General features: G+C 42.1%; 1 protein-coding gene across 3 annotated transcripts in view; it reads right to left on the reverse strand.

Moving 5' to 3' along the window:
- Window positions 1-17763: 17763 nt before the first annotated feature.
- Window positions 17764-22970, reverse strand: part of LOC147465331 (uncharacterized) — a 42255-nt gene continuing 37048 nt past the window's right edge. For 2 of the 3 annotated variants that reach the window (XM_086519386.1, XM_086519400.1), the window contains one exon: window positions 17764-18254. Coding sequence is in view for 1 of the 3 variants with exons in the window: in XM_086519400.1 (XP_086375526.1) it covers window positions 18235-18254 (20 nt within the window). In the remaining 2 variants the exon portion in view is untranslated. The remainder of the gene's footprint in view (window positions 18255-22970) is intronic. The other variant, XM_086519392.1, reaches the window with a different exon arrangement.

Genomic DNA, 22970 nt, shown 5'->3' on the forward strand with positions numbered 1-22970 from the left:
GTTCCATTTTTTATGTTTCAACAAAAAAGAAAACATGAAAGTCTCCTTGCATGGAGGAGTTTGCACAATCTTCCCCAATTTTTATAATACGAGGGAACGTGCCATTCCCACGGTAGCGTGCAATTTTCAATGCGTTCGTTAACTGCGTTGTCAGTGTCAAATATCAAAAAATGATAATGCTTACTCACCACGCGATTGAATGTCTATCGCCAGTGGACTTCCTTGCATCAACAATATTGGGCATCTCCTGCACTTAACCCGCTACAAGAGATGACACCACAGAGAGGATACCCTTCAAGAAGTTTTTTTGCTATGTGAGGACACCACATTTTGTATACATATCAATCAAACCACCACCAAGCATGAAATTGTACTCCCAACAAACGTTGACTAGCGATCATATCGTGAATTCTAATATCTATGGTTGCGTATGTGATTGCATCTGCTGACCCGCATGCCTTCTAGATTCATGTGTAGGCATAGTTGATTGCATCTGGATAGAGACCCTTTCTGCGATCTTGTGGTGGCGTTCCGCATAGGAAGGTCCTCGGGCGCTTTTCGTGCGTTCTGAAGATCACCATATGTGACGTACACATAGTCCCAAGCAAAGCCAAGCACAACTTCTTTCATGTAACGCTCATTGGCCTTGCTCTTGTTGCGCACATCCCATAGTGAGTGCATTAAAGGATTCCACACTGCAGATAGAAAGATGAAAATAGCCTAGAGCTTTCTGGGCTTGCTCCTGCAATGCATATCCCGCTACCAATGCATTGAAAGAGACGCCATTCTCATCATTTAATGCATTTGACAAGCAACATTTTGGGCAAAATGGTCATGAAGAACATGCCCATGTCATATTGCATCTTTGAAATTAATTTCAGAGCTTCCTCACCTGCCCTTGCTTGACATAACTGGATATAAAAGCACTCCAAGAGACTTCGGTTGGTGAGAAACCGACACTTTTCTGAAGCGCAACACACGTGTCATAATTATCGACCAAGATTGTGCCAAGCACGACATCTTTTTCCAACAACCTCTGAACAACAATAAAAAGCTCATTTTTTGTCTCATATTAGCCTCTTGCATAGAGACACATGCCTGCAATGTGGACACGTTGGTGATATCATATGGAGAGAGGCCCACATCGGCATCTTGTGTACAAACTTATGCCTTCAAGATGCACGCATATGTGATTGCATCTGGAAAGAGTCCCTCACTTCAGATCCGCTGGAAAACATCAACCACGTCATTACCAAGCACGGTAATTTTTTATGACAGCTACTATTAAAGAGAATTTTCAAGCCCATATTGACATCTTGCTACAGCCACAAGCCTTCAAGATGCATATGTGTGTGATTCCATCCGGAGAGAGGCCCCCACTTTGCATCCGCTGAAAACAACCGAGAACTTTCTAGCCCTGCTCCTGTTGCGTGTATCCCGCAATCAATGCACTCCAAGAGACGGCATTTGGGAGAGAGATCCCACAACCAGTGCATTCCCATACTTTGCATCCCTTGAAAATAGCCTAGAGCTTTTTGGAGCTGCTTCTCTTGTGCACATCCCGCAATCAGTGCATTCCAAGAGACAATATTTTGGTTAGGAAGCTCCTCAAGCACTTTTTGTGCTTTCTCAAGCTCATCACATTTGGCATACATCTCGACCAACACAGTCCCAAGAATGACATCTTTTCTCAACAGCCTCTAGAGCCACTCTTCTTATGCACATCCCGCAATCAATGTTGGCAGACAGGAAGCTCATCAAGCACTTTTTGTGCTTTCTCAAGCGCACCACATTTGGCATACGTATTGACCAAGATAGTGCCAAACACGACATCTTTTTTCAATAGCCTCTTATTAACAATATAATTGTGAATTTTTGTGGCAATATCAGCATCTTTCGTAGAGCCACATGCCTTCAAGATGCATGCGTAGATGATTGCATTTGGAGGGAGGGCCTCGCTTCGCATACATATCGACCAAGGCAGTGCCAAGCACGACACCTCTTTTCAAGAGCCTTTGACTAACAATATAGTTGTGAATTCGTGTGCCCATATTAGTATCTTGCATAGAGCCACATCCTTCAAGATGCATGCATAGGTGATTCCATTTGCAGAGAAGCCCTTGAGCCCTCGCTTCACATATATATGGACCAAGACAGTACTGCTCTTGTCGCGCACCTTCCTCAATCAGTGCATTCCAAGAGGCCACATCTGCTGAAAACAGACAAGAGCTTTCTAGCCATGACACTGGGGAAAATCTTACAATCAGTGCATTCCAAGAGTCCATACTCCGCACAAGAAGCTCCTCGAGAACTTGTGAGAGCCACATACCCAAAACATAAGCATGGCCTTCAAGACGAAAGTATAGGTGATTGAGTTTATGGAGATACACTTGCTTTGCATCCGCTAAAAACAGTCTCGAGCTTTCTGGCCCTGCTCTTATTGCGCACGTCCCGCAATCAGTGCACTTCAAGAGGCGACATTTAGCATTCATATTGACCAAGACAATGCCAAGGACGACATCTTTCTTTAACAGACTCTAACTAACAATATAATTGTGAATAATTTGCCCATATCAGCATCTTGCATAGAGCCACATGCCTTCAAGATGAATACGTAGGTGATTGCATGTGGCGAAAACAAACTAGAGCTTTCTCCTATGGGCAAAATCCCACAATCAGTACATTCCAAGAGTCCACACTCCGGATAGGAAGCTGAAAATAACCTAGAGCTTTCAGGCACTGCTCATGTTGTGTGTATCCTATGACCGATGCATTCCAATGCTTTGCATCCGTTGAAAACAGCCTAGAGCTTTCTCTCTTGCACTCACACACACAAAGAAAGAACACAAAAGAGAATGTGAAAACAATACGAAGATGAAAACATCAAGGATATGGTCATATCGTATCATGGGTAATATGAAAGGGTTAATAGATGAGTTAATGGCATTCAATCTTGGATGACCAAATAGGCTACGAATTGTTCTTTGGAATTGTAGTTTTGTGCTTACCATAATATATATATTTTTTCTAGTGATTGGGCTTAATTGTGTGTACAAATCCTCTTGGTTCATAGCAAGATAACTACGCTTACATCAAAAGAAATCATGCCACCTAGTGTCCCACTAGGATTTGATTCCCTCCTAGTAGCTATTTAAAAAGAAATATAAGAAAAGTATAAAAAATACATAGAATATATATATATTGGAGTTTACCCTAGATATAGGATCTAGCTAGGGTGTGAGATGATAATGAGATAGTAGAAATAAAGAATCAATGATTTTTGCCCCAAGTTAAAGAGGCGGAGCTATTGAGCTTTTCTCATAGTATTTTCTGATGGTAAAGTAAGGATAGGTTACCCTTGAGAAAAATAATAGGATGAGATAGAAGGCTTATTATTATACTTAAATATGCATATGTACATTATAGGAAAGATAATTATGTATCTAAAAAGTTACAAGATAGATCTTGTAGCATGTGTTCCCACTATGTACGTGTCACAGCACGACATCCACCCCCTCTTAACCTGCACATCCTCCGGTATGTGCCACATTATTTCTTTGTAAGATCAGCCCTCTTGTACATCTTCCTTGCTTTCTTCTTCACTGGATGATTCCAAATCTTCATCTTCACTTTGATCTTTACCTGTGGTTTGCTCTTCTTCCTCATCAACATCTTCTGGATCATTGTCTCCTCTTCTCTTAAACATTTTGATCCTTTTTCCTGCAATGGAAATCTTTCCTTCTGTACCATCTAGTTCAGACAAGCTGTAAGTAGCATTTTCATGCACATGCTTTACAACATACGGTCCAAACCATCTTTTTGAAAACTTACGCATGACTGTGTGCTGGTTATCAAGGCTACTATCATACACCAAAACCCAGTCACCTTTGTCAATTGCTTTGCTCCTGAGTCGATGTCGCTTATCAAAGTATTCCTTTTTTTCAACCTTGCATTTTTGAGTCGTTCTTTTGCAGCTTCAATGTCTCCAGGTCTTCTCTCTAGCTGCCTTATACGCAGTGCAAGGAGATCTTCCCTGCTAAGCCCCTCTTGCCAAGGTAGTACATTCCATGTGGGAATTGTATCTTCAATCGGCATCACTAGCTTTTGACCATACATTAGCTCCGCAAGCATGTAGCCAGTTACTGAGCTATGTGTTGTACGATCAGACCATAAATCATATGGTAACAATTTTGGCCACTCACCAACTCTTCCTTCGCAAGCCTTGGCCAAAGCTTTAATGATAGGAGGATGCCCTCTTTCACTCTTTCCATTGCCTTCAGGGTTGTAAGCTGTAGTAAGAGAAAGCTTGATTCCTAATCTAGAAAAGAACTCCCTTGCTTCTTCGGCATCCAGTTCACCTCTATCTGCAGTGATTTTTCCCACACAACCATAACGGCAAATCACCTCATCAAGAAGGAATTTGCACGCAGCTTCTGTGGTTTTAGCTCTTAATGCTCTTCCTTCAACCTGGTTAGTTAGGTCCTCTCGTGCAAGAACCAAGTATCTCATCTGCCAAAGTCCTAGAGGCATTGTGACTAGATCCACAACCCATTTATAGTGCATGGCTAGTGGATATGTAGGGTGCAATCCATCACGATATCGAACATTTGAATACATTTGACAAGTTACACATGACTCTACAAACTGAGATACATCTTTATACATACCCTTCCACCAGTATTTTTCTTTCAACTTGGAGAAGGTTGCCCACACACCCCTGTGTCCAGCCCATAGACTCTCATGAAACTCTTGCATGAGCTTTACTTGAGTCTCTTTTTTGCATATAACCCGTTGTGGTGTAGCACCCTTTTGTTTACGATGCTTCCACAAGTAACCATCCCTCAAAAAGTACCCATATGCTTTCCTGCGTATCCTCTTGAATTCTTGTTCAGACCAATCATCCTGTTTTGTTAGAGTACTCAAGTAGCTTCCAATAAAAAGCCAATCACCTTCATAAAGCTCTTTCAAGAATGATTCAAGTAGATTAGTCATGCAGACATTGTTACCTTTGACATGAGAGATAGAATAGAACTTTGTGCCTACATCATCTCCCTCGTCAATCATTTGTGACTCATCTTCATACCTTGCCCTTGATAGCATATCTGCCACTGTATTGTCTTTACCTGCAATGTGCTTAAACTCAAGATTTAAGGACTTAATGTAGGCAATCCACCGCAACATAGCAATGTCTGGTGTTGAGCAGCTTGTAATCATCCCAAGAAGTGGTAGACAATCTGTTTCTACAACCACACATGCACCAATTAGGTACTCTTTCCCACTTTTCAAGGCTGTAACCATACCCCATAACTCTCTCTTTATCTGTGGATAGTTTCTTTGGCGAGCACTTAGCACCTTTGCTCCAAATCTTACCACATACCTATGTCCTTCTTTGTCATCTTGCCCTATTGCCCATCCAATCCCTGTAGGACTGGTGTCTACTGTCACAGTTACTGGCCTTTGACACTCATAGTCTACCTTTCTCAAAGTTGTTGCTGACTTGAGCAACTCCTTTAGCTTTTTCATGGATTTTACATGTGCTTCTGTGCATTTAAACTTCTGATTCTTTCTAAGCAGCTGATAAAGAGGATCAGCTACATGTGCATAATGTGGAATCCAAATAACATAGAAGACACATGCTCCCAGAAACCTTCTAACCTCAATGATGCTAGTGCACGTTTCTTTCATTCTTTGGATGGCATCTACCTTTGTTGGACAAGGTTTCCTACCATATGGCCTGCACATGTGCCCCACAATAAGCACTTCATTGACACCAAACATAGACTTTTTCCCTGACAATGTAAGATTCACTTCTTCCAACCTAGACAAAATTTTATCACAATCATTTATGTGATTTATCACAAACCTGCAACATCCCTTGAGATCCAAAGCTTCATCTTTGTCACTTCGTTCACATCCTTTGATAGGCAAATCATCAATGAAAGGCATTGTGATTTGAGGAATAAAGTCACCTAAGACCTTATTCATCCCATTCATCATATGTGCAACCGAGTTGGTTGCTCCCTGTGGCAAGGTACACATCCTTACCAAACCCAAAGGTGTCCTCATGGTTTTCAAGTCTCTGCTTTCGATTGCAAGCTCAAATTGATCATACCCTGAGTAGAGATCCCCCATTGAGTAGATTTCCCTCCCTGCAAATGCCTCTGCAAACTCATCCACAATTAGACCTGTACCTACATTTCTAATTGTCACCTTGTTCACTGGTTGCATATCTTGGATGAAGCGTAGAGAACCATTCTTCTTCGGAACCGTGAACCACCTGTTTGAGTATGGAGCACAAGAAGGCTCCAAGATTCCCATTTTGATTTTCTCATTCAGTAGCTCTACTAACTTTGGCAAATGAGCCTTTGGAACCGGAATAGGCCGCAGATTCCAAGGCACATGAGGTATTGTGAAAATTACCATAGGAGCTACAATAGAAGGATCAACACATCCTATCTCATGTGGCTCAAATGCAAAAGCCTTACCATGCTTTGAAAGCATTTCTTTGAAGCACTTTGTCTCCTCCTGTGTTAGAAACTCCTCGCGACCAATCTGCAAGTCTTGGAAAGACTCCGTTGTGAAGGTATGCCCAATCTTTTTAGGATTCCTCAAACTTGGTTGTAAAGAAGCCTGCTCAATCTTTTCCCTGTTGTTGGGTGGTAAGGGTGAAGCTACTGGTTTCACCTTCTTTGCTACACTCTTGTATTTAGTTTCAACATGGACTTCTGGGCCAACTGTTTGGCTTTCTTTAAAGGCTTCTATTACTTGATACATTTCCATACAAACTTCCACAACTTCATTTTCAAGATGCAAATTAGACCCCATTATAGCATCAAGCTCACCCATAGTATCTACAAAAGAAACTTGTTCACACAAACCCAAAACATTTTCAGTAGGCTCTAGCAACCCACTCTTTTTCATGCCTATTTGTACATTATGCACATATTGCCTCTCACATCTCTTCAAATTTTCAAGTTTTGTAAAACATACTGATCCATTCTTTGTTACCAAGGAGCTTGTTGAAAACGCTTCACCTATTTTTGGATCAGGCGAGACCCTTTTTCTTTCTGTACCACTGCAATCCCGCTTTACAATGGTACTTGGCCAAAACCCATCATTTCTCAATGATCATGAAACTCTTTGCTCACCTTTGGTAGAGGATGTTCTCTGAGGTTGTCACGATTTCTTTCATGGTTCACACAAACTGTGAGAAATTGGACAGCTCATTTACCATCTTTGCTACGTATCCTAGCATATGCTGAACCATCATCCATTACCTTTGTTTCCATTCGAACTCCCACAATGTAGGGCTGTCCAAGGATGAGATGATATGAAGATGTATCCTGTACAAAGAAGTTTTGGTTAATCTTTATATCACCTATTGTTACCTTCACACCTGGACATGCTGCATACAATTCACCGGATGAATTGTTTGCCACTTTTACCATCCAGCCATGATCTGTGTCCATCGGCCATTTGCACTTGTTGTAGAGACTCTTTGACATTATGTTTATTTCTGAACCATGGTCAATCAAGGCAACAAATGGCTCTTCAAGATCACCTACCTTGACCAAAGTTTCTGTAGTAGCCCTTGCCCAATGACTTCGTGAATAGTAACTCCTAGGAATATCTTCAACTTCTTCATCATCATTTGAGAAATACACTTGCTTCACTCTCCCACTAGATTGGTAGCATCCTACCACATCTCCATCATTCTCCTTATTTTGCAATTGCATCCCTTGTGTCTTTGAGGTTTCCCCTTCAACCTGTGGAGGAGAAACTTCAACAAGGGTTTGCCTCTTCCTCTTGATGATGTCAATGATCTCCTCATGGAATTCACGCTTTGCAATGCCAAGAACTTCTCCCAGAGTAAACTCAATCTTGCTATTTAAGATCCTTTCCTCCAAGACTTTCTTTAAATCTGTAGCAACCTCAATATCAGATTGTAGTTTATAAGTTGGGCCTTTTGTCTTACCTTTCGTTGGCTCTTTCTTCTTTCCTGTTGTAGACTCCTCCATGAGTACTTCAGGTGGAGATGCTCCTTGTGTTGAGGGTGTTTGAGAAGGCATTGAGTCGCTTCTTCCCCCACTTCTAGAAGCTCTTTTTGATGGTCCTTCATCATCATTCTCATGTCTGCACTTCTCTTCTACAATTGCCTCATTTTGTTGGCATTTTGTAATGTAGGCATGCACTAACAATGAGTCCACTGGATCATTCCATCCTGTTTCTAGATGTATGCAATCACCTGCTTCATGTAGAATCTCTTTTGTAAGCTTTCCCTTTTTAGCTGATTGCATGACATTTGGCCAAATTTGACCATGATGGTTACTCACCTCTTCATCACAAAAATGTTCAATTTTTACTCCAAAAGTAGCTGCCTCAACTGAAGAGGTGGCATGCTTAGTTTCCATATCTTCAACTAAGGTTTGCATTCCCCCCTTCCCAAACTTAGTTCTCAAGGGTAGACCTGTCTCTCTTAAGTGGATTTTACCATCCTTAAAAAAGACAACATCTTTTGACAAAGCATCACTAAAATCATCACAATCCCTTCTTACATGATCTGTACTATCACACCAAATACATCTATTAAAAAACCCTTCTTTGGGCTGTTGTCTTTGCCTAGGAAGTGGCCCTGATGGTTGGCCTTTTTCTTCAAGCTTTGCAAACTTCACCTTCAAGTCACGCATTCCCTTCACAAGCTCATCTAGCATGGACTCATCAAACTTAGGAGCGATAAAAGTAGCCTTTACCATTTTGTCAGAAGTTGAGGTGGAAGGACTTGTAGTGTTTACTACCATCTTGTCCCTTCTTCTTTGTCGTTTGGCAAGCAGTGAGACAACACCTTCAACCTCATTCCAGTCGGTCTTTAGTCCTTGCTCAACATCTTTATCTTCAAGAAGAAGCTCCAAATTTTCTTGAAAATCTTTACCTGCAGCTTGTAAGAAAAGATTTGTCTTCTCTGCATCTAGTGTGGCCCTTTCTGTCCTGGTGAGTTGTGCATAGCGCCGCTCAAATTCCCTAAGTAGCTCTGTTATTGATAGTCCTTGCTTTGGCTTGACTACCCATTCTAAGAATGTCCTTTTGGTCACTCTTTTAGAGTTCTCCATGAAATATTCCTCCTTTAAAGCTACTTTGAGTTCTTCCCAATTTCTCCCATGCCCATGTTTAATTACCCTAACATGCTCTCTAATTTCTCGAGCAACAACTAGCTCAAAGCGTTGAATCATCTCACCTTCTGACACGCTGTGCAGCTCCATCTCCTTCACATACTCGCGAAAGTACTTGGTTACATCTTTGCCATTGAACTGATCCATTCTGTTGACGGCTGCTTGTATGGCCTTCGTTGCTAAAATCTCCCTTCTTTCAGTAGCATGTTGTTGTTGCATGAACATTGCAAATCCTTGAAACATTTGCATTGTTGTTGGGTCAAAATGCATACCCTGTTGCTCAACATGATCACCCATGGTTACCCACAAACTCTCACCCTAGCAGATTCGCGTCGAGTTCACCAAAAATATATCGAGAAATTTGCGGTCTTGCTAGGAAAGCACCGGGCTTATGGCTGTGAGAGTTTGTGAGAGAACTCAACAAAAACTATATGAAGGAGTTAAACCATAGATGCCATGAAGACTAGGGTTTGGAAAGAAGTGCAATCAAACAAGACTCGCTCTTTCTCTCTTGCACTCACACACACAAAGAAAGAACACAAAAGAGAATGTGAAAACAATACGAAGATGAAAACATCAAGGCTATGGTCATATCATATCATGGGTAATATGAAAGGGTTAATAGATGAGTTAATGGCATTCAATCTTGGCTGACCAAATAGGCTACGAATTGTTCTTTGGGATTGTAGTTTTGTGCTTACCATAATATATATATTTTGTCTAGTGATTGGGATTAATTGTGTGTACAAATCCTCTTGGTTCATAGCAAGATAACTACGCTTACATCAAAAGAAAAATTATAGTCTATGAGAGGTAGTATGATGGGATCCTGTGATAGAAGTATTTCATTGAGCCTTTCAGGGCCGAAGAGAAACACTATATGTTGTTGAAAGTGTATTTTACGGCTAATCCATACGTTAATTCTAATAGATCGTACAGAGTGAAAGCGATAGAAATGATCATCATGTGGGTTATTCATCTAGGATAGTATGTGAGAAATGTAGATATGAGAGAAGTGAAGAGATGAGAAGTTTCCCTCCCAAGCCCTATTCTTGCCCGTAGGCAATAAAAATACTGCGGGGAGAGATGTACATGTAGCAAAGAGAACCTAGAATTTCCAGAGAGGATGAATTATTAAGAATGAGAGAGATAGGTTTGCTTAAGGAGATGAGATTAGATACATATATATATGTTGGATTAGAGATGAAAAAGAAAACAACAAGAAATCAAAAAAACATCAATGTAGAACACATCTTACTTGACAAACCCTTCGGCACCATTATTGATGGAGAGAGAAGAAGAGTGGATAATTACACTTTAATTGATACACCAAGTCCATGCCCTTCTTTGATTAGAGTTGATCTTCCAAGGATAGCATGCAAGGATGGCTAGTCTTCCTCTAGGAGAAAGTGTAGGCTTAGGCTTATGTTAATGGCTAAGTACAATTAGGCATTACTACTCACTCCCTCAAGAATTCCTCTCATCAATGGCTTGAATGCTTGAGTTCCTTTTCAAGGAAGAAGAGGTCCCCTTTTATAGGTGAAGGGAACCCCCAAGGGTTTACACAAGAAGAGAGGAGCCAGTGTGAATAGGAATTGGAAAAGTTGGAAATGAGTTGTCCCTGCATGATGTGTGCAGACTGGGGTCCATTATTTTGATCATATCTCCTCAACCGTGGCTCTAAATAAAAAAGTAAAAATATGGGCAGAAACTTCAGCTCATTAGCTACAATTTTCATTTTAAAATCATTTTCCAATTCGGATTGGAACCTTGTGTAAAAAATTCATCAAAATAGGGTCCATTTCTGGCAGCAAAAGTCTTCCCGTGGTCCCCTTAGCTTAGACTTTCATTTAATTCCAAAGGACACCTCATGCCATATGAAAGCATGACATTGCTCCTTGACAAAGTTTTGTAATCATGCTTGCAATAATGCATTAAAATAAGTGTATCTTTGAAATCATGCCACCTAGTGTCCCACTAGGATTTGATTCCCTCCTAGTAGCTATTTAAAAAGAAATATAAGAAAAGTATAAAAAATACATAGAATATATATATATTGGAGTTTACCCTAGATATAGGATCTAGCTACAGTGTGAGATGATAATGAGATAGTAGAAATAAAGAATCAATGCTTTTTGCCCCAAGTTAAAGAGGCGGAGCTATTGAGCTTTTCCCATAGTATTTTCTGATGGTAAAGTAAGGATAGGTTACCCTTGAGAAAAACAATAGGATGAGATAGAAGGCGTATTATTATACTTAAATATGCATATGTACATTATAGGAAAGATAATTATGTATCTAAAAAATTACAAGATAGATCTTGTAGCATGCGTTCCCACTATGTACGTGTCACAGCACGACAACGCCAAACCATGTAACTTCTCGTCGTTAATTCTCTCACCCATGTCAACAGCTTGCATAAGGCCACTGGCCTTATGCAAGCTTGCACCTTGAAGGCCACTGGCCTTCAAGGTGCAAGCATAGGTGAATGCATTTGTAGAGAAGCGTTTCGTTTGCATCTGCTTCCTGTTGTGTGTATCCTGCAACCAATGCATTCCAATGCTTTGCTTCTGCTAAAAACAGCCTAGATCTTTCTGGTCCTGCTCTTGTTGTGCACATCCCACAATCAGTGCATTCAAAGAGGCGACATTCCTTGCAAGAATCTCCTCAAGCATTTTTTATGCTTTCTCAAGCGCACCACATTTGGCATACATATCGACCAAGGCATTTTCCAAGCACGACATCTTTTTTCATCAACAGCCAGTGACTAACAATATCAATCTCAATTTTTGTGTCCATATGAGCATCTTGTTCAGAGCAATATGCCTTCAAGATGCACGCGTTTGCAATTGCATTTGGTGTAAATAGACTAAGTCTTCTCCTGTGGAAAATATTGCAATTAGTGAATCCCAAGATTCCACACTATGCGTAGGAAGTGGAAAACATTCTAGAGCTTTTTGGACCTGCTCCTATTGTGCATATCCCGCAACCAATGCTTTGCATCTGTTGAAAACTGCAGCCTAGAGATTTTTGGCACTGCTCTTCTTGCGCACATCCCACAATCAATGCATTCCAAGAGAGAATATTCAAGACAAGAAGCTGCTCAAGCACTTTTTGTGCTTTCTCAAGCACATCACATTTGGCATACATCTCGACCAAGACACTGCCAAGCACGACAGCCTCTGGAGCTGCTCTTGTTGCACACATCCCACAACCAGTGCCGGACAGAAAGCTCATCAAGCACTTTTTGTGCTTTCTCAAGCGCACCACATTTGACATACATATTGACCAAGATAGTGCCAAGCACGACATCTTTTTTCAACAGCCTCTAACTAACAATGTAGTTGTGAATTTTTGTGCCCATATCAGCATCTTGCGTAGAGCCACATGCCTTCAAGGTGCATGCATAGGTGATTGTAGCTAGAGAGAGGCCCTCGCTTTGCATACATATCAACCAAGACAGAGCCAAGCACGAAATCTCTTTTCAAGAGAATCTGACGAACAATATAATTGTGATTTTTTGTGCCCATATCAGCATCTTGCATAGAGCCACATGCCTTCAAGATGTATGCATAGGTGATTGAATCTGGAGAGAAGACCTCTCTTCGCATAGATATCAACCAAGACAGTGTCAAGCATGACACCTCTTATCAAGAGCCTCTGACTAACAACATAGTTGTGAATTCGTGTGCCCATATCAGCATCTTGCGTAGAGACACAATCTTCAAGATGCATGCATAGGTGATTCCATCTGAAGAGAGGCCCTCGCTTCACTTGGCACTCAAGCCTCCAAGACAGTGTCAAGCACAACAGCTTTTTTCAACAGCCTCTAGCGGCCGGGCTGCGACCTCTCTTCGCATACATATCAACCTAGACAGTGCCAAGCACGATACCTCTTATCAAGAACCTCTGACTAACAACATAGTTGTGAATTCGTGTGCCCATATCAGCATCTTGCGTAGAGCCACAATTTTCAAGATGCATGCATAGGTGATTCCATCTGAAGAGAGGCCCTCGCTTCACGTGGCACTCAAGCCTCCAAGACAATGCCAAGCACAACAGTTTTTTTCAACATCCTCTAGTGGCCGGGCTGCATTCCTGCCTTGGCTTTACAAAGCTATAGAGAGCCCTCTTTTCAAGAGCGTATGAGTAACAACATAGTTGTTAATTTTTTGTGCCCACATCAACATCTTGCATAGAGCCACAGTCTTCAAGATGCATGCATAAGTGATTCCATCTAAAGAGAGGCCACCCTCGTTGAGCCCTCGCTTCACTGGTTGTTTTCAAAACTTGGCCCTTCAAGACAGTGCGAAGCAGAACAACTTTTTTCAACAGCCTCTAACGCCGGCTGGGTTGCATTCCTGCCTTGGCTTTAGAAAGCTATAGAGACTCGAGAGCCCTGCATCTCCCTGCAAGCTTGTAAAAATAGCCAAGAGTCCATGCTCCGGTCCTTCTCCCTTTGCATATCGTTGTCCTAGGTGCATCTATAAAACGATGGAGCCCGTGTGAAAGTCTGCCACGTTGGCTCGCCCTTGATGGGCATATCCTCCTATAAGTGCAGTCCAAGAAACTACATTTGGGGAGAAACCCTCCCACCGCATTCGTTGAAAACACCCCTTAGCTTCCTGGCCCTGCCCCTATCGGGCATATCTTGTAATCAGTGCATTCCAAGAGCTTCATTCCGGACAGAAAGCTGGTCAAGAACTTGTGCTTTCAAAAGTACACCACACTTGGCATACATGTCAAGCAAAGCCTTGCCAAGCACGACATCTTTTTGTAACAGCTCCTGCCTAACAATCTCATCATGACTCTGCTTGCCCATGATAGCGTTTTGCATAATGCCACATGCCTTCAAAACACAAGCATAGGTGACCGCATCCGGAGAGAAGCCCTCACTTTGCATCCGATAAAAACAGCCAAGCACTTCCTAGCCCCGATCTTGTTGGGCATATCCTACAATCAATGCATTCGAAGAGACTGCATCCCGGACATAAAGCTCGTCAAGAACTTGTTGTGATTTGGAAAGTACACTACACTTGGCATACATGTCGACCAAAGCATTACCAAGCACGACAGTTTTTGGCAACAGCCCCCGACTAACAAGCTCATCACGAATTTGTTTTCCTGTGTCGACGTCTTTCAAAGTGCCACATGCCTTCAAAATGCAAGCATAGGTGACTGCATCTAGAAAGAAGCCCTCTCTTCGCATCCGCTAAAAACATCCCAATGCTTCTTGGCCCTGCCCCTGTTGGGCATAACCTCCAATCAATGCATTCCAAGAGACCGCATCTCGATCAGGAAGTTCGTCAAGAACTTGTTGAGCTTTCAAAAGTATGCCAAGGGCATACATGTCAACCAAAGCATTGCCAAGCATGACAGTTGTTTTCATCAGTCCCTGATTGACAATCTCATCGTAAATTTGTTTGCCCATATCAATGTCTCGCATAATGCCACATGCCTTCAAAATGCAAGCATAGGTGACTGCATCTAGAGAGAAACCCTCACTTCGCATACAATGGAAACAATTCAAAGCTTCCTGGCCCTAGCCTTGTTGGGCATATCCTGCAATTAATGGAGTCCAAGAGATATCTCGGTTGGGAAGCTCGTCCAGAACTTGTTATGCTTTCCGAAGTACACCACAATTAGCATACATGTATACTAGCGCATTGCCAAGCATGACATTCTTCTCCAACAACCTCTGACTGCATCCAGAGAGAGGCCCTCGCTTCGCAAGCGATAAAAACAGCCCAGAGCTTCGTGACCCTGCCCATGTCCTGCAATAACTGCAATCCATCCGACGACATCCCGGACTAGAAGCTCATCAACAACTTCTTGTTCCCTGACAAGTAAACCGCACTTAACATACATACTGGCCAACAAGCTCTGTAACTTGCGAACTGCATGTGGAGAAGATCGGGTAGCTTTTGACGACGTAGTTTTTTTTAGAGCTTGTCAACGCTGAGGTTTTTGGTTTTCTAAAAGAAACCCTTAGTGTTGTGTTGGGTTAGGGAGACTCCTTTCATTTCACATCCTGACATGTCTTTACTTCTCTTGAATTCTATTGTTTTCACTGCATGATGGAGACTTACCTTTCATTTCACATCGTGACATGTCTTTACTTGTCTTGAATTCTATTGTTTTAGAATGCTACAATGAAGCTTCACCTTGCATAGATTTTAGTAAATTTCACACACATGTTTTTTTTTGCATTCTATTGTTTTAGAATGCTAAAGTGAAGCTTCACTTTGCATAATTCTAATAAATTATCTTCACACATATATAGTAATTAGTTCTTTTTATTTCACCTTTTATTTCACAACTTCATATGGCTTTACATTTATTGAATTTTATAGCTTGATTCTAGTCAGTGTAAACGTTCAAGAAAGTCTTTTTTATTAAGCGACTCTTTTTTATTAAGCAACTGCTGATCGAGTTTCTTCCTCACAAAGAAGAAAATCAAAAATACTAGCAAAAATTTTGAGTGGACGACTTTCTCACATATTCCATCGGTTTTTCTTCCGTTACCATGGTTTGCAGTTAGCTAGTCTCGATTTTTAATCGGCTCAAGACTAAGCTGAGGCAATCCTTTCCCAAACACTGATACCAATTTAATTCAACTTAACAATTTTATCACTTTCATATTGTTTTTGAAAGCCGTCGTGACCCTTTCACTTGTTTTATAGAAAGAGGAGCCACGTGGGCTAACGACATGCCAAGAATTTGGAATTGCCCACTACGCTAACAAAGTAACCAAAACAATTAGTGGCGAGCGACGCTCAAAGTATTAAAATACGACAGGTGACTTACATCAACACGTAGAGCCTTCCCTTGGCAATGCAAATCCATTCTTGAAATAGAAATGCGACTTCATGCACAAGGGAGAACGAAGCAAACTAAGTTGCTGTAGACACAGCGATACACAATAGTCGTATGCTCAAATCATTCTCTCATTAAAACTTATGTTCGCAATTACAAAATTACCTATATACTTGGCCAATGGTTAAAAGATTTTATGCAAACATGGCTTAATAAACTGACAATCTAAGTGCAAAGAGAGGAAGTAAATACATTTCGAAGCTCATAGCCCCAAACTGATCATTAATGGCTTGAATATAAATTCATAAAAATAAAATTTACAAGGGTCGGCTTTACCTGAATCATCCTCAATATGCATAAGTACAATCTCCGACATGCATAGTTGTATGGAGGCCTTCATACTCATCGTCATTGATTGGGTTGACGAAGGCTTTGCTTTCAGCTTTTCCGATGATGCTGATCATTTCTAATAGAGAACTTTTCATTTCTTTAGTTGAGTATGCCACAAACCTGGCTCTCATGTCTGTAACTGTTGGCCCAAAATTCCGAATCCTGAGCTCAATTTACTCGGTGTAGAAAGCCTCCTTAAAAGTTTGCATGAAGCAGGAGGACTAACAAATGCTCATGGCATCAAACCCAAATAATACATCCATGGATGGTGGGATTTAGACTTCGGGGGTATGGTCACTACTTCCTCAAGTGATGCTTCCTACAAAAATTTGGAAGAGAAGTACAAGTAGCTCCAATTTGAGCTACGGACAGAGAAGCTTCAAAGAAAGGAGTTTGTCACTAGCTTCTTAAAACAGCAGGTTGCGATGTAGAATGAAGTAGACTCTCGAAAGTCTAAAATAGAGAGATTAAAAGCCAAGCTAGCAACCAGTAAAGTGGCAAAAGAACCAATGCATATGGTTGGCCAGAAGCTTCGATCATGAAAAATCCTAATTTCTTTGCAGTGGCACCTCAGATTTACCAGAATCGAGACAACTACAGATCCCATCAAAACAAAGGAAAAGCAATGGCACTGAAGAAACAGAAAAACCAAATTTCATGAAAACCGAAGAAGACTTTTTGAAGAAAGCAATTGAGCAAGAAGAAAAGGAGACTTGGGGAGAGACGATGGACTGGGAGAACAAGATCATCCAGTGTCAATGTGGCCAGGCTAAAGCATGCTAATATCCAAGAGGACCAGCACCAAAGGAGATTGCCCTACCCTCTGATCAAACACGAGGTACTTCACTTCAAGCAAAGGCAAGGATCTCTCCATCCTCATAGGATTAAAATACAAGTCGCCAATCTCACGAATAAACATTTATACATTGCATGCATGTGCTCTTCAAGAATCCGTAAGGGCCAATATTATGCATGCACATAACAAGGGCGTCCTGAGCTCCTGGAATAAAAAGTTATAAATTCTTTGGTGGTTCAAATAAGTAGCAAAAGACCCCAATGTTCAAGTCTGGGGAGTGTTCTCAGAGCACAAGCACAAAAAAAAATACTGACTGAAACCTTGCCATTCAATTATACGAAAGCCCTGCACAGATTGTCTAGTTCCCAAAAGAGCCACTTACACCTTCAAGGCGTGACGTGAGAAGGTGATGACACAAGGCAAGCAATTCGTTAGCCTGAATTTGAGTCAAAAGGGCTTCAGCAGACCATAGTTTTTCAACCTTTGCGTACACCTTGGAAGAAAAATCGGTACCCATTTTCAGGTCATGCATATCGATGGCAGTCTCGCAGCAAAACACAAAACACCTAAAAACCTACCCACCTTAACACAAAATGCCTAAAACCAACTACCCCATTGCTTTACTCAAGACATTGCTGTCGGGACATGAACGTCACAAGGTTCTTACAAGCACAAAGTTTCTGTCCAACCTCGGTAAAACCTTGAGGTCATCATGTCAAGGACAAAAAATAAGTCAGTTTGGCCATTTGATTGTCAATTTCTTCTAAATCTCAACATCCAACTTAAATACAGCTGTATGTAATTAGCCATGCAAGGTAAAATCCCTATTGGATTTCAGAAATCATCTCAAGATAGGTTGAAGCATAGCTTTATTCTTCGATTAGCTACAAAATCTTGAAATTCCAAGCATTTTACTCTACTTCCACATCACTGCATCTCCATCGAAGCTTTGCACGAAGACTTAGACAAAGAGATCCAGAGACTCAATCACGAGACCTTAAGTGAAATTGAAATCATGTGCCGTCGAAGTCATCTGGGCAGTAAAAAAACATATAAAATACTGCACTAGGTACCATCGTCATCATCTGAACAGAAATCAAAAGCCACATTGCCATCCATAAGAAAAAGTGATTGCTCTTGTTCGAAACATTTTGAAAAGACAAGACGCATGTGAGCAATGAAATGAGCACGTTTAGGACAAAAATAAAAGACGTTCAAATTCTTTGCTTTTCATTGCTTGGGCAAACATGCCATTCATCAAAATAGAAGATCCACCAAGAGTGACGTGCTTACACAATCAAAAGAAGGTTGAGTTGAATGAGAGCTCTCAACAGCACAACAATTTCCTGGTGTTCCGCTTTGAGGTAAAAAGGTTACATAAGACAAGGTCATGTAACAATCCATTTGTGCCAAAAAAGACCACTAAAACCGTCAGCTGCCCATTGCTAAGAGTGTGTAACCTCTTGGAGGGGACTGCCTGTGTTCCGGAAGGGTGAGTATAGCACAATATTGACCAAATACAAGGACATCCCCACTAACGTCGTACATACACGGACACAAGCATACATTGATACAAAGATCTGCATACCGAGTTTCTAGAGATGCAAGGCAGACTCAGCCATAATTAAGCCTAGCAGTTAAAGAATCCCCACCGTCCCCTCATCCAAGTAGGCTGCTCTCTCTGCTGTCTGACTAAAGCAATGCATCTAATCCTGACTGTATACTCAAAAAAAAAGACACTAAAGCTCGACCATGCTCTATAGAAAACCACTGCCGCTTCCTTGGATCCCAGTAAAACTAAGAGATCCGTCTCCCCTCCCATATCCATAACCGCCAATATGAAGCCTCCTCGAAATGGAAAATAGGGGTCTACACTCTCGTCCCTTTCCCTTGGCACCAATGACTTTGACCTGATGCCCAGTGGAAGCTGCTAATATGGGACCCAGGACCCTTGATCTGCTAATCAGATAGCATGCACACATGGCCAGATCAGTCAAGCCACTCTAAAAAGTAATTGGAGGCGCTTAGCTAGGATGTGAGTCCCCTCCTCAAAGAAAGCCCAACAACCCACATGCTCTCCCATAGTACCAGCACCTCTAAGTGTTGAAGTTTATGCATCTCAAGTGAATCCCCAATGTGATCCTATTTATTTCCTTTGTCATTTTAGGTATTTGTTTTACTTATTTGACGTGGGTCTGGGTCCGACAATTCAGAAGAGGGGTATTTTAAATCCCCTAATAGTAGTATATAAACACACTTGCCCCATTGTATAATCATCTAATTCATTGTCAAGATGGTTGGTTCAAGCAATCTCTCTCTCTCTCTCTCTCTCTCTTCCTTCTTCTTCTTCTTCTTCTCATGGGTCTCTCACTGTTTTTAGGGTTTCGTCACTTCTTCTTTGTTGTTTTTAGGGTTTTCGAAATTGCTTTTTGGCTGTTTTTAGGGTTTCGTCTCTGTTTTTTTTGTTGATTTTAGGGTTTTGAAACTGTTTTTAGGGTTTCGTCACCGTTTCTTACTGTTTTTTAGGGTTTCTTCACTGTTTTTTCTTGTTTTTTAGGGTTTCAAATCTGTGTTTTGCTGTTTTTTTAAGGTTTCACAAGCGTTTCTTGCTGTTTTTTAGGGTTTCTTGTATTTTTTTGTTGTTTTAGACTCTCTCTCTCTCTCTCTCTCTCTCTCTCTCTCTCTCAAGCATTGGAGAAGTGCCGACGACTTTCCCACCGTGTAAGAAGACGCATCCCTCGCCGACCGCCCACAAAGCCTCTTTCATGAGGACAAGAAAGAGGATGTCGGCAATAGAGAAGGAAATGAGAGAATGGAGAAACGAAGTGGAAGAGTGGAGGAAAGAGAGGAGCAATATTCTTCAAAGATGGACCAAAGAAAGAGATGAATGTGTAGCAAGATCGCTTCGCTCGAGGAGAAAGTGGTAATCCAAGATTCCATCATCCGAAATTTAAAAGCAAAAAGTGGCAGCTCCAAGAAGGCGAAATTCAGCCATCCACGATGGAAGAATTGAATACCATGAGAGAAGAAATACGGGTTATCAAGGAAGGTGAGGAGAAGAAGTCATGGACCGTGGTCATCTCCGCAACAAAAAAGAAAGTAGAGGAGGTCGAAAAATGGATTGAGGTTGCCAAGAAAGGAAAAGGTAAGGAAGCTCCTTGTACACCCACTCTTATTAAGATGACCATCGAAAAGGAACAAAGGAGGAGGATGTTGGCTCTACATGTGAGGGTAACCGGCCTCAAGGACATAAACAATGTGGAAAAAGAGGTCACAAGCCTCACATCCATGATGGGGGTGGACAAGCCTTCACACACAAAGGCATGAAGAGTGGGCAGGAAGAGTGATGGCCCGAGAGAATCTTCAAAAGGGAGAGCTCTCATACTACACTTCCCCTCCTTGGAAGAGAAGAAGGAATTCTTGAGAAAGAGGCCTACTCTCAAGAAGACAGGTATTTTCCTCAGTGATGATCTCACTTTCTCACAGCTTGCACATATGAGAGAGGTAATGCGAGAGATTACGGCAGCAAGGGAGAAGGGAAAGATTGCCTTTTACAGAGATGGTCGGGTAGTGATTGTAGAGCGGCGCTCTACATGACGGTGTGAGACCTATGGGACCACACTAAAGATGGCTACTTGGAATTGTAATGGATCAGAGACTGACTCGGTTTATACAGAGGAGATCTATAGCCGTCTATGCACAGCCGGTCCTGGCCTCTCAGTGGAGGAGTGCACCACTTTACTCATTGAGACACTGCATGGTGCAGCATCAGAGGCATGCCCACACACTCAGTCGGGTCGGTGCCCAAACCTGTCCATGGCTGTAATTGCAGGTTTTTGACCCAATTTCACTAGCATAACGGCGCAAATATCCCTGTAGGTCAAAAATAGTAAATACACATCAAGGCCACTTTCCCTCGTGGTATGGAAGCTTTCTAGTGAGCTGTAGATCAATTTCAGCATGCTGTAATTTTCTGTTTTGCCACTGTTAGGTGCCTACTGCCCTGTACACGCATCCCAAGGCCTTTCCGAGGCTCCCCTGGCGATTCCTTGCAGTTTAGGTGCGAAACCCTAAACCTGCAAAAAAACACAGCAGGCTGTAATTCTCTGTTTTGGACCGTTTCGAGCGGAGCCAGCACGCCTACGCGTGCCTCAGGTGCTCTTGCACGCAATGGGACAGTTCCCCTGTAAATCGGACGAGTTTTCAAGCGAGAAAACTCTCCGTTCTCGTATTCCTTCGCGGTGGAACTGTGGGGATTAGCAATTAGCTAATCCGGTTCCTGTACAAAAGGCTCTTGCCTTGGCCAACGTGCATAAAACCCCCAAAATTATACATGGTCATCTGAGAAGCCCAACTAGTGGGGAATTACCATATGTGCAAAGGGGAGAGAGATGCGCGAGTGCAAATCATCGCACTACATAGAGCAAGGGAGAAGGCAAGCTTTCCATTAAAGCTGTGAGCACCTGCACCCACTACTAACACACACACTAGCACTTCATGAACAAAATTAACCTCCTCTCTCAAATTGGGCGCCCCCTCTGCATGCAGATCTGGCAGAATGATCTGGAGCCGCCATGAGTCCCTTATGCCTCTTTTGAGTTAATTTCCTAGTACCCACCAACTTATAAGTGTCGCGAGGGGCCTAAATGACTTTGAACTGAGCTTAGACACCCTTTTACTGCTCGAATTCCAATGCCGATTAGTCCAACCAACTCGTGGTGACCTGCCCTTCCCAGCTGCGGGTGAAACTCTCAGTCGGCCGTTTCACACTGGCCACGCAATGTCCGGTCATTTGCAACTTTAAAAAGAGGATCTTAAAAATTAAACAAAAATCATCGAAAAGAAACCAACAACTCAAGTTAGCAATTGCCACGTCCTCGTGACACTTTTAATATCCTTCGGACCGATCGATGGAAGCGTATGGTGAAGGCCATTGTCGGGGTCAACAAGCTATGTCATGGATAGACGGAGGACAACAGTCTGGAGTCGTATTCTTCTCTCTCTCTCTCAGTCTCAACACCTTCATTCATAGTGTCGTTCACTTTGTTTGTGATCATTTACACTCTCTCACTAAAGGAACGGAAGGCTCTCCCTTCCGTAAGTAAAAGGAACCCTTGAGCATAGTTCGGAGCACTCATCTTTAGCAAAGTTCAACATTCACTTCCGCTGCATCTTACATTGGTATCAGAGCTTTGGCAGTGTTCTATATCACTCAAGGAAAGAACCACAAGAAATTTTTTGCTTGTTGTGGTTGCACGTAACCCAAGTCCACTTGGGCGTGTCGATTCCTAATCGTGTTTTTGAAGAGTGACAGGTAACCCAAGAAAGAAGGGCTTGTCCGACCTCCCCTTGTTCCTCTTTTCACTCATTGAGAGTGGACCGTGCACTTAGCGGCCAGCCAATCGATGTGAGGTGGGAAAAGCAACCTTGGTGTGAGCGCAAGGCCACCAAGGGTGCGCCCGCAGGAAAGAGTAGAGCTAAGGTAAGAGAAAAGCCTTCTCTAACACAGATTGCAAGCTAAAGAAAGACCTCAAGAACCTCAAGAGCTCAAGAACCTCAAGGACTCAAGAACCTCAAGAACCCAAGAACCACAAGAACCCAAGTTCCTCGTGGAGTCAAGTACCCAAGATCTCAGTGTATGGTCATCAACCGAAGTGGAATGGATACTTTGCGTGGAGGTGATGAGCCTGGAGGTGGCAAAGAAGAATTTTTCCCACCAGGAGGTTTTTCCGACCCCTCCCCTTCCCCATCTACGCCACGGTTTGCACCAAATCCGATGGAGGCCTTGGTCAAGTCAATGA

The sequence above is a fragment of the Adiantum capillus-veneris genome, chromosome 1 (assembly GCF_014529385.1).
Source record: "Adiantum capillus-veneris isolate H3 chromosome 1, ASM1452938v2, whole genome shotgun sequence".
NCBI classification, from domain to species: Eukaryota; Viridiplantae; Streptophyta; class Polypodiopsida; order Polypodiales; family Pteridaceae; genus Adiantum; species Adiantum capillus-veneris.